Raw genomic sequence first — 13,121 nt, 5'->3', positions numbered from 1 at the left:
ATGCCGAGCTCTTCATTTCCTCCGGTTTACTTAAAACAAGGATACAGAGAGTTAGAGGTCACCGTTTACTCACAGCTTTTACAGACCACCACTCCCTAACCTTTTGTTTCAAACCAAACAAAAGTAGAAACGTAACAAAATAGAGAGTTTGATCTACTTTACACTTCTCTGTTGCTAGAAGCATTGATCAAACTCACTGTTTATATTGGCTCACGAAGGGATACAAATAACACAATTTCTTAAAAAAAAAATTAATTAAACACTCCTCCCCACCCCCACCCCCCGACACATACCCCGACTGACAACGGTTGCTCTTTGGTTGATGCCCCTCGATCTGAGTAATACACAAACTCTGTCTCCCACTTGTGTGTTAGGAATCGGTTCCCATCCTGGGACTTGGATCCTTTTCTACCTAATTGCTGCGCCGAATCTGCAATTCTGACAACATTGCAGGTTAAATTTAATTAATAGCGTACTTAAGATATATTGGATGTTTTGTGTGAAAGACAAACTGATTTTCCCTCTTCCTTGAGTTGTCGATTTCATTAGAGAACTACCATATGCAATTCACACAACCCACGAGGCTTCAAAAGCGCCTTTAACCTCCTTCTCCTTCTCCTTGCGTTGTTAACGGCTTAAGTGATCTGTGCCAGACATGTTTGTGAAGCCTAAATCACAAATTTGGTAAAAAGTGGAATTGTAGCCACTTTGTCCAAAAGGAATAAAGGAATCAAATTAAAATGGCAGCTGGTTTTCCTGATAAGATCTTTTTCCTATTTCAGTACAAACAGAATGAGCTCTTCTGATTTTTAAAAAATATTTTCTTGTGGAATAAAATTAGTCAGAATTGGCTTGTTCACCTATTTTCTGTATGTCATTTAATTCAACGGTGGGGGAAATGTTTATGTTTCAAGAGAGGAAAAGAACAGTGTAGTTCACAGGGGATCTGACTTTTATTTACTTTGTCAATTTTGGGGGATACAACTCCTATTTCAAGAGATTTAGCAACCAACATAATTTTAAAAAACGGTGTATGACTTACTTATAATTATTATTTAGTCTTGGGATCACCATCATTCTGAACTGCTAGTCCTCCGCCAAACCTCCACTCCAAAAATCATTCCTAACAGATGCGCCGCATAAGTATTGTTATATTCGGGAGAGAAACAGATGTAGATTTTAGGGAGAAAAGGAAAGGAGTCACAGGAAGGGGATTAGACCCGTGTGGACTCCTTTTGCTTCATAGTGAAGCCGTGACCAAATGGCCGCTAGTGGGCGCTGTGGCTCTGTGGAAATGTACAAGGGCGTCTGAGACCTACACGTTCGGATCTCTCTCCAGGGCCGCGAGGAATGATCAGAGTGCAAACGCTCGTTCTTGAAGGCTTCCCCAGCCACCTACTCAGTTTTTACTTTTTGTGCCTCTTTCCACTTTCGATCGGATTTGTTCTTTTTGAGCCCTGTGTAAAAGAATCTTTGGGAGAGTCTGACCCCAAGGAGACAGCTAGTGTTGACTCTAATTTGGCATTTCTTGCCTCGTTGCAAAAAGTTGCCCGGTGCTGTTGAGATTCTCAGGATCTGGAGAGGAGTATTGACCGAACAACCCTCATCATAACAAATATGTAGACGTGAAGAAAGTGGCACTGAGTGACAGACAGGGAAGGGCGAGAAAATTCACACCCGAGTTGAGAGTCTCTAATTATCTGTTGCAAATTCAGGCTCCACATCTCTTTGAAGTGGCTTTGCATTTCCAAATCCTGTTTATTTAGGACTGTCCGTGGCTAATTGTTTTGTAACAAAATAAACTTTGAAAACTGTAATTAAGAGACCCCGTGGGAAATGCTGACAGCCAGGATCAACGTGACAGGATGGAGAGAAAAATACTGGCTGAAAATACAAACATGTGGGGGTAAGGGCCCGGGAGGACGGAGAGCTATATCTCATTATTTCTATTATTAAATTATACAGTATATGTGGCTTCATATGATAAACTTGACGTGAAGTTACATAATAGCGATTCTCCCAGTGAAACGTAATTAAAGTCAGGAAGCACGACCTGCAAATGGGGAAATATAATTACTTCGCAAATAATAAGGTTGGACGCAGAGAGGGATAAATTTCACTCTGATCCTTTTTATCCCATGCATAACGTTGCCAGTACCTCGCAGCCATAAACATTGCTTGAGCCTTTATGACAAGACGTGTAAAAGGTTTTTTTTTAATTGTTCTAGTTAATACTGTAATCGGATGGAAAAGTGTTAAACGGTGGTTGGAGTCTCATCCTGCATTGTATTATTCGGATCATGAACATAGCGATGGTGTTTTTTAAAATTATTGTTCATGTTATTAACAGTAAGATTATATTATAGTGTTTTAAGAGATCACCTGTCACACACAAGGCCCACCCGAAGACAGAATGTCGAGGGCTGAGGTGTGTAAGTGACACACGCGACATCCAACCAGAGCCTCCGCTCCTCCAGCAGCCCTATGAGCGCGGGCTGAAGGGGAGGATGGGCTGAGTTTATATTGCTATGGCAGCACGCTAGGAGCGGTTCAGTGAAGACTCCAAGCGGCGGCCGCAGCGGCGACTTGGAGCCTGAAGGAGCAGGGGAGGGAAAGGCTGCAGCTCGTCCGGCTCTTTCTCTCCCTGCCTCTCTCTGTCTCACACACGCACAAGCCACCTACTCAGCAGCAGCAACCTGGGCACTCCAAGCCAAGGGGCTCCTGCCTCTTTCTCTCTCTCTGGGTCTGCCCGCTCGCCACCCAGCGCTGGGCACGCACTGCAGCTCTCGAGTGGAAGAAGCAAGAAGAGGGGAGATTTTGACGCTAGGAGTCCGAGTCGTCGCCCCCCCTCCGCGCATCTCTGCACACAGCGGGGACAGCACCCCCGCGCCGGGAGTGGCCATGGAACCCCGCGGATGCGCCTTCCAGGGGCCCCGGGAGCTGCTACTCGAAGTGGATTTATAGAGCGAAGCTTCCCTTCGCCGTCCCCGCACAGCCCGGGCCGGTGGCCGCACGGATTGCACGCGGCGGGGACCAGGGAGCGCAAGCAGAGACCCGGGGGGATCCTCCTGGCGGAGGCCGGGTCCCTTCTCCCCTTTAATCGCCCCCATCTCCAGTTCTGCTCGGTTTTTATTTTACGCGATCCCCAGGCGCCGTGGCCGTGGATGGCGCACTGGATCCAAAGCGGAGTTGGCAGTTTGAGTGGCGTCTTGCAAGGCAGCCGGGAGCCCCCGAAGAGCAGGGAGGACTGAGGCGTTTGCATTGGTGGTGGCGTTGTTACTTCGGAGGTGGCTGGATTCTTATCTCGCAGGAGAATTTCCGACATGCCTGGGGCACAAATGACTCAGTAACGCTGCTTGCAGTTCTCACCAAGTGCTTCGTCGCTCGTCTTGGTGTTGGTTTGTTTCTGGTCAATCTGTCTTGTTGGGGGGGGTAGCGAGCGTCCACCCGCCCCCGCTGACCAGGTACGGGGAGTCGCACGGAGGAGTTGGCGAGGTTTCGGGAAGGGACTTGGAGCCGCTGTCGACCATGGCTGTGCGGAGGGGCGACTCCTCCCTTTGGAAGTACTGCTGGGGAGTTTTGATGGTTTTATGCAGAACTGCAATGGCCAGATCGATAGTTTTAGACCCGATATATTGGAATTCCTCCAACCCCAAGTAAGTTTGCCTCATTCTGCTTCATCCCTCCCCGCCACCCCTCCCCCTCCCTCGGGATCTGATTTAGTTTTAATGGCACAGCCAGCCAGCGAGGCCGACGTGGGTCCGTGGAGAGCGCTGCGCTCCCAGCTCTCAGGGGGCTGAGCTCCCGGCGGCGCCTGCTCTCACCCCCAAGGCCTGGTGCTGCCGCTGGGGTACTGGCTGTGATTAACCGGGCACCACATGCGGAGCACAGTCCGGGCAGGGCACGGGCAGCGGGATCCTTGCACTCCTCCTTACCCACCTTCCGTGGCTCCCTGGGCGCCGAGGCGATCCCGCGCCTTGCTCCCTCCCTGCGCTCAGGGCGCTCTCCAGGTTAGAAACTCTCCGACGCCCCAGTGCACTTCATGATCTTGCCGCCCATTCAATACCCCGAAGACACCGCGGGGTGGTGGTGGGTTGGATTTGTGCAGCAAGTCTGTCTCACCGGGGAAGGTATCACGGTAGACCTTGTCTGGCTTCTGTTTCTCTGCAGGACAAATATAGACCCTGCCATTGGGCCAGCTCCCGCAGTGCCTGGCCGGGGGGCCGCTCCCAGGGAGAGGCAATGCTTTATGACTTGGAAGTCAGTGGGCGTTTTGCCTGAGCAAGAAGTCCAAGGATCCTGCCAGGGCTCTGGGGCAGGAGGAGATATGGGTGACAGAAGAGTAAGGGCGGATCCCTAGAATGAAGGCTATTGCTGTTCCTGGGAGTTTTGCCGTTGACTTTAATGGGGCCAGCAGACTTCCCCTTTAGACTGCACACTCGATGGGGACAGGGGCCATGGCTTCAGATGAGTTTGCAGTTGCACAGCGCCTAACGCCAAATCTGACTGGGCCCCCTGAGGGCTACAGGAATTGTAAGAATGATTGGATTCCTGCTGGGCGCTATTCTCCCAGCAGTGGGAGAGGGCACGACTGAGTACAGAGCCTCTGGGCAGATGAGCCTTATCATACTGATCCCCAGCAGGGCCAGATCCAGCGGGGCTCGTTGCCAACTCTTGTAGCTCCTCACCTCCAGCAAAGCAGGGAGTGCAGATTCGTCCCACTTCCCCTTGAGCAGCGCTACTTTATGCACTCTGGGAACTACTGCTCAACTTCTCCATGTGACAGGTTTCAGAGTAACAGCCGTGTTAGTCTGTATTCGCAAAAAGAAAAGGAGGACTTGTGGCACCTTAGAGACTAACCAATTTATTTGAGCATGAGCTTTCGTGTGCTACAGCTCACTTCATCGGATGCAGCCATCCGATGAAGTGAGCTGTAGCACACGAAAGCTTATGCTCAAATAAATTGGTTAGTCTCTAAGGTGCTACAAGTACTCCTTTTCTTTCTCCATGTGGAGATGCAGGGCCAGATTCAGCCCATTGCCTTCAGTGAAGTTGCACTGGCTGACAGCACGGCTAAATTTGGCCAGTGGACTTGGTGATAGCAAGGCACATGCTTGTGAGTAATGTACTGAGTATTGTCCATCAGAGAGCATTTTCATGTCCCTAGTCAGAGCAGGCAGAAAGTATATGTGTTCCAAGATTTAATTATTAAGGCACATTCTTAAAATATAGTCCTGTTCTTTGAAAGTCTCTTGCTTAGGTGTATAGAGATTGTTACTTTTGGAAATAGGGATGTTATTTGCATAAGAAATCCTGGTGAAGAGAAAGCTAGGCAATGATGCAAAGAAAGCCTTTCTTGCTTTAAAACGTGTATTGTTCCAACCTGTTTTATTTATGCCACTGATGCATTTATCTGAAGTTGGCTTTGATGAACTTTGAAACCCGTCAAAAGTTTTGTGATATGGAAAGATTTTCTTTAACACAGTTTGAACTCCCCTCTCACAGTATTATCAGGAAGGATAGTTTGATAATGAGTTTAGAAAGTTTTATGCCAAAAATATTATTTAATGTATAATTTTAATTAAATGTGTTTTAAAAACAAACCAGACACATAGAAGATCACTAATGTAAATTTCAGCATACTCACTTTGTGTATTAACTGAATTCAGGATTTCCCATTTACTCCATTTAGTGAATATCTGTAAAAGTGCCCTTAGATGAACAAGACATATTGGAAAGTGCACAGAGAAGAAGAGGGGAGTATTTCCTGAATCAGGGAACTAACTGTGTATTGGTAGCAAAACCCAGAGTCTGACTCAAATGACACAAGTTTGGATTAGATCTGGGAGCTGAAAATATTTATTAAGAAATCACATCCTAACTTCAGCATTTATCTTCCACTGCTTTTAGAAGATAATTTATTATACTGTAGATGTCTCCTGACTTTTTTCAAGAATGGAAAGATTTATGAGTGTGTTAAGGTCCTTTGTCAAGTTTTTACAGGAAAATTTAAAAGGACAACGTAGTTTTTCATTAAAATGTGGAAAATGATTATCATGAACTGAAACATTTCAAATGCTGTTTTTTTCTAGTTTTACATGACAAATGATCACATATACTATATGAGATGAAAAGCCAGTTAACAGAGCCACAGTTTAAACTAGATCTATGGACCTGCATTTATATGATTCTATCTAGTTAAATCCTTTCTCTGACCTAGAAAAGATTAAACACCAAATCTGTGAATAAGACAAACAAGACACTTTTAAAATGCCATCAGAATTCCTGAAATAACAGACTGGTGGCAAGACCAGGTTGCATTGCATTAGCAGGCCTGCAGTGACTGTGGAGAGAGATTTAGTACAATGGCAGCGGAACCAGAGCACCCCCCACCCTAGCCCCCCTCTCCCTGTTCACAGTCCAGTGATCAGTTTGTTCCTGTAGAGGTCACTCTTCCAAAACAGAACAGTCTGTGCACCGGACCTTCCTCCCTGCCATTCTTCCTGTCCTGGCCTACCTTCACTTTTTTGCTTACACTGAGAGCTTGTATTAGATATTTTCATTTCATTGATGCCTAAATAACCAAATTTAATCCCTGCTATAGTACAAGGTTCAATGCCTATAATAGCAAATACAAATAAAGTTTCAATTTTGCTAATTCTAAAAGGTATTTGATTTCAAAAAGGTTTGAACATTATTAATGGCAGTTCTAATGATGCTACCTAATTACTTTTTCAACTTAAATTTACACTTAAAAAAAATAGGTTCTGCCCGTTGATGTAATTGAGTTTTCTTGAGTGATTCATTGAAGTTTAATCACCACAGTGAAGAAGTACACTATTAAAATTAGTCTTTTTCAGTGGCTGGGCCTAGTGATTTATAGGGCACTTGGAGGCCTGTAGTTTGAGGAAGCTTACAAATGCATTAGCGATATTGCTGTTGGTGTGATTGCTCCACTTTTCAGGAGCAGGATTTCTTTCTAATTCTTGTCACAATGGTTTGCCTGAAGGGTACTGAATAATTTCTCCATAGAAAAGGTCGTTCTTTCACAGGATCCAAGCTCAACACTATGTTGAGAAATTAGAAAATTTCCTTCTGCTGCTGCCGGGAGGATCTGAGGACGGTGCAATATTGAAGATGCTTTCTATGTCTGTAATAAATAATTACCAGCTTTGGTGTTACAGCTAATTTATTTATGGAAGTGGCATGTATATTTCTGTTGAAAGTTTCAGTACATAAATCTTCTGTACAGGGCAGCAATTAAATACAATGGGAATATATTAGTCAGTTTAATATAGAGGATGGAATAATAAATGTAGGCTGAGGGGAGCATACACTAAATTTGTTTTGTGTTTAGTTTTAGAGGATATAATTTTTAGCAAGTGATTGGGACAGAGATCTCATGGTAGTCCTTTGATCAAGGCCTCCTCCCCCATTACAGTTCTCTCTTTAGAGATCCACTTTCATTGCCTTGACTAAATCTTCAAATGTAATTAAAAAAAACATAGTAAAAGGGAAGGAATAATCTATTGTCTATGACATTACATTTTTGGGGGAAATGCTTCAACTAGGTGTCATCGAAGTGACATTTGTAGACTCTCAGACGTTAAGCCATGATCTTTAGAATATAAGGACAAATGATTATGAAAACGTAACTCCTGTTATTTGACACTTTTCAATCAGGGAATATTTTCCCCATGTACCTAGAGATATCTTCCCCATATACCATGTTTCCACCTAGAGAAATGAGATACATAGATTGCGTGTATTACTTCAATTTTATCTCACAGTGCACAACACTGCCTTTGGACTACATCGCAGAATGTAGTTTTTTGGATTTTAGTCAAACATTAGAGAGATCCACTTATCAAGAACAGTGTTTCTGGTGTCTGAGGCTACTGCTGTATGCGGTAGGCCTGTTAACAAAGCATTTTTCTTTTATAACACAATGAAACCTCTCCGTAAAAAGCTGTATTTTTGATACTGATTGTCTTAAGGAAAACAAATGATAGCTAAATAATATCTGTGATAACCTGATATATGTGGAATCTGCCACAATTAGCGTTTGAATAAATACCAATGTGTCAGAGATTGATAAAATAAACTACAATTGATGGTCCTGTTTAAACAGTCTAGTCAAGAGCATATAAACCAGTCTGCCTCATTGTATCTGAAATTCTTATTTTTGTAGGTAAACAAATGCACATTCACTACTGATTGAATAGCCCCTTGAACTATGGTCTGCAGTTTGCATTTGGGTTAATCTTGTCGGTTTTAATATAGAGAGAAAAAAGGACAAAGCACCAGGGGTGGAATTGTTAGTGCTTTCACATCCACATTCCTCACATTTTGTCAGGATGATAAACTGTAGGTAATGGACAGTCCTTGTTTCACAGGACAACTGAGCCAACCGAAGCACAAAGAGCTTGCTAAAACGATCTCACAACATGTTTGGTCTCCTCTTTCTAGACAAGAATTTATTTGGGAATCCTGTGCCATGGGACTGCGCTCTTTAACCTTAACAATTACAGCTTCAAGCTGAAGAAACAGGAGCTGAAGGTTAAAATGATTTAAACACATGCTTCTAAATCTTACCCAAAACATAGCTGTTGTCACTTGGCATGCTAGTGTAGAGAACTCTGAACAGTGTCCTCTGTCCCATTAGATATTTCGGACACCTAGGGCCAACTCTTAGCTCAGGTGAATTAGCAACATAAACCTCGAACAACCTGAAGACTGAATTTTTTACTCAGTGATTTTTGGCAGCCCTTTGTATACAGGATCAGTATATAAATTATTATATTATTTATAATAATGATCTTAAAGCCTCTTATCTGTAAACCTTACTAAGGCAAAGCACTTTGGTTAGTACAGTAATTGTCTTTAGATAGGCAGTGACTGAAAGTCAAACTGAAATCATTACATTTTTTTCACCCTTTTTTTCTCCCATATTTTATTGTAATGAGCTCGCATTACTTTAGTATGGCACTTAGGGTATATCTCATGCTCACAAAACATTCCTGTAATGGGAAATTGCTTGAAATACCAAGGTGACTACAGGGAGTATTGGCAAAAATAGGCCATTCGGGTACCTGCATAGCAGCCATAATCAACTTTTTTTAGGGATCTAGTCTTAATGTATCATGCAACCTTACTACTCAAAATTGCTTATTGCAAATGAGAAGCAATCTTTCTGAGAAAAATAGTGATTAAAATGTTATTCATGTGTATCTAATCTCTGCCTTCTCTGGCTCCTGACATAAAGAAACCTGTTTTTCAGGTCATTTATCATACATCTACATATATTTGCTTATGAGATCACCCTTTGTGCGATATTGTGGAGCCTTAAGTAGGAGTGTTCCACTGTCTAAAATATTTTAATTAAAATACGCAGGTCCACAGAACTATAAACTTCTAGCCAAGACTTAAGTCTTTGGGTGATTTAAAAAAATATAAAAATTATTTTGGTATATGAAAAGCAAAGGAAGGGAGGATGGCAAATGGACAGTGTTAGAACAGCTTGGAAAAACTCCTGTGGCTTCATTGTCTCTTTAAAGCCAGAGAATACAAAGACATACGCAATTCAGCCCTTCTCCCATGATGGAAAATGTAAACCGTTGACACGACTCCCATGTTTAACTTGTTTAATTCTCATTTTAAATTCAGTACTATACCAGCCGTGTGAACTCTGAAGATTTCTTTAGTAATCCATTTTGTAGTTCCGAATCAAAAACAAAGTGAAAAGGTCTGACACAATTTGCTTTTATTTTTAGGCAAATCAACCCTGGTCATAGTTAATAAGGGGATTACAACTCAGACTAGGTCTTTACAGATGTAATGTAAATCAAGGGCAGAGTATAAAGAAACTGATCCCTTTTGATTGAAGTATGGTAAAAAGGCATAGAGAAACTAGCAGCAGTAATCTGATTGTATGGCAATAAAACCACCATTTTCTGTCTTTCAGATAAAAATAATGTGGTAAATCCATGCAGTTCATAAGATGTAAAAGCAGATAAAGGGTGATGCCATGGCAACATATAGATTAGCTTGATGTTAGAAATGACACGTCTCTGAAAGGGGTGTTAGAAACTAAGGGACTTGCTCCAGGCTGTAAGGTATTATGTGAGAACTGCACAAAACTTGGAGGCCAGGATTAGAAAGTATGAAAGGCCTACTTGTGGCTTGGGATGGTTAAAGCAGTAAAGAAAAGCTGCTCAGTTCTTGCTCATTGGTAGTGTATAATATGGTAAAGGTAGATTTCATTTACTGCTTTTTATTAAGATTTGGACTGATTAAAACTTCAGATCACTGCAATTGTTAGGATGTGGAAGATTTTCCTTTTTAACTCCTGGTCTAGCAGCCGCAGCCATTCTGTAGGATTAGCAGCACTTTGAGTTTGTTTCCTTAATCTATTTGGGCTTCAGGCAGCGACCTGCTGGCAAGGAATAGAGAGCAGAGGGGATAGGTAAGACTGGGGTTATCTGAAAAGAAAACAGAGACCTTTTGATTTCAGCCATCTTTCAGACTGTGGTCTCAATCTCACACTGCATGGGAGAAGCAAAGGTAAACATTCCACATTGTCCTTTTCCCTTAGCGAGATGATTCTTGTACAATTTTTGTGTTTCCCACCCTGCAAACATATAAGAGAAAAAAATCCAACTTTAATTCAAATTAGCTAATAAAGCTGCTGATAGCCAAGTTGATATGGCTTAGTCCAGGTGGTATTTACTCCTGAAAGGCAATCTGAAATCCACAGTTGAATGAGATAAGCCCCCTGCAATTTAAAATCATTGGGTTAAATTCTCTGTTGGCCTAACTCTATTGACTGCAGTGGAGGTAGGACAGCAAAGAATTTGGCTCTTTGTGTTGTCATTTATTTTAAGTGCTATTTAGCTGTAAAAGTAAGAAAAGATTTTGCTTGTTGCTGCTACACTGATCCTTCATTGCCTCTTGTGCCAAACAGCCTTGTAAATAGCGTAAGACTTTTGTTTTTGCATTGTGTTTACCATTATAAACATCTGAAAAACAGAAAAAGGCCATAGACCGGCCTGTTAGGTTATTTGTTGTGCTGCAAACTACAGGTGCAGTCCAGAAAGGAATATTTGCTTTATTGCCCGTTCATTTGTGTGCAAGGGGAAAAAAGCAGGAGTCTAGACACAGAAAAAAACCTCTGATACCATAACTATTGTCTCTTTTGATTAAGTGGGCCTTGTGTGAGTTTGAGAAAATGGAACTCAGTTCTGTTTGCTGACAGTGGCTTTGTCACTTTCTAGGTTTCTGCACTTTCTGTGATACGGGGAATTCTGAAAATTGCATTTTCAAATTTGCAGTTTGTGTCCTAGCTGATAGGCGTAACAAATTTCCGACAGAAAACCAGAGTCCAAAACCAAAATCGACATGCTGCTGAAGCTAACGTGGTTTAACAAGTATTTATATTTATATGCACATACACCACCACATAGAGGGGGACTGAGCAGATTTGTGTAATATATGGAATCTGAAGCACTCAAAACATTTCTTCGGTTCCAGTTTAACCTTAAGAAATCTCTATAAAAAGATCCATTTCATTTGCTGAAATTCTGCAAAGTACGGGGGGCACCCTCCTCTAATTTACAGGCTGGTCACATCCAAGCACCTTGCATTCTGCATTTGACAATGATTGCTAATGGGCCATTCAACTAAAGTATTTGCTTGTTAACAGGGAACAGAGCATGATAAATGTCCAGCAAGCTTGCGGCCTCCTTCAGCTTTTGAAATGCAGACTGGTGCATATTTATGGCAGGCAAATGACAAAAGAGGAAACTGAATTACCCTGGCCTTATGCTTTCTGTTAGAACAAGGGTTAAAGTGATTAAAGAAATAATGCAAAAACCGATGTCCTTTGTTTGCTATCCATTATCCAACATTTAGCTTTCGAACCTACCTGTCATGTCACATTTCAGAAATGTACTAGATAATGCTGTGTACATTTGGCGAGGCATAGGAAAGAGTAGGTGATCATTTATGTAATGTTTCCCATGCAGCAAAAGTCAGGTATGCCTATTTATGTTGTTCCTGTTGAGAATAATCAGCAGGCCCTATTCTCTTAAAATACTCTTCACTTGTATACATTAATTTAAAGATGTTCTTACAGACATCTGCAAGTAGTCCTGCAAAGAGGACCTTGCAGTTGGTGATTGTGTTCTCTGATTCCAAAAGAAAATAAATAGTAGGAGAAACTCCTAAGAAAGAAAACAAGCCCCATTGCCCTCATCCTATTTCTCTAAACAAACTATGAAAACAAATTGGCAGTATAAGAGCACTGGTTGGTTTGTTATCTCCATTCTCCAGGACATGACTAGGTAGATTTTCAAAATGGAGAGTGTAAGGTATGTGTACAAATTCTGTGAATGGATAGAGGACTACCAGCACCATTTAGAATGCATGGAACTGTATTCCAGTAACACAGCCTTTGCATATTAATTCTGTCTCAAGAAGAGCCTGCTCCATCTCCCACTGAAGTCAATGGCAAAATACCCTTTGATTCCAGTCATTCAGGATCAGGCCCCCAAATACTTCACTGTATTCAATGTCTTTAACTAAATCTATGACTACAAGACTTGATGAGAGAGTCTTGGGCCAAAATTCTCAAAAATGGGCAATTAAAGTTAGGCTTCTATATTTATATTTAGGTTCCTAGATACGTGATGTTATTTTCAAATTTAGGTATTCATTTAGGCAAATCTTGACCTTGTCTATTTTATTACTTCGTTTTCAAGAAGACAGACATGTTTAAGGCCCCAGTCCAGTTCCGAATAAAGTTAAATGGAAAGACTCCCAGTTACTTCAATGGGAGATAGATGGGGTTTTAAGGGAGCAACCTTCTGCTATATAGCACCTTTTTTATATTTTAGGATTTCAAGGTTGTTTTCTTTCAGTTTATCTGAATCACAGTACAGGTTTTTATTTTCTAGCAGTGTTGAAAGTATGTAGTTTTATTTGGCATAAGAGAACATTCTCTTTTTTTTCTATCAGTTGCGTTATTCGTAGGACTCTGCGTTGATGTTGTCATTATATGTATTTTAGATATAAGTGAGAAGCGAAGGACCTCTGTCTTTCTTTTTTTGGCAACCCTGAGGAGC

General features: G+C 42.0%; 1 protein-coding gene across 1 annotated transcript in view; it reads left to right on the top strand.

The window, feature by feature from the left end:
* Nucleotides 1–2,407: 2,407 nt before the first annotated feature.
* EFNB2 (ephrin B2) overlaps nt 2,408–13,121 on the top strand; it is a 50,768-nt gene continuing 40,054 nt past the window's right edge. The window contains exon 1 of the mRNA XM_084609917.1: nt 2,408–3,656. Within this exon, the coding sequence (XP_084466043.1) occupies nt 3,529–3,656 (128 nt within the window). The 5' untranslated portion in view covers nt 2,408–3,528. The remainder of the gene's footprint in view (nt 3,657–13,121) is intronic.

This window comes from Lepidochelys olivacea (assembly GCF_965140295.1).
Source record: "Lepidochelys olivacea isolate rLepOli2 genome assembly, chromosome: 1".
NCBI classification, from domain to species: domain Eukaryota; kingdom Metazoa; phylum Chordata; order Testudines; family Cheloniidae; genus Lepidochelys; species Lepidochelys olivacea.
This window is presented reverse-complemented; position numbering and strand designations above follow the sequence as displayed.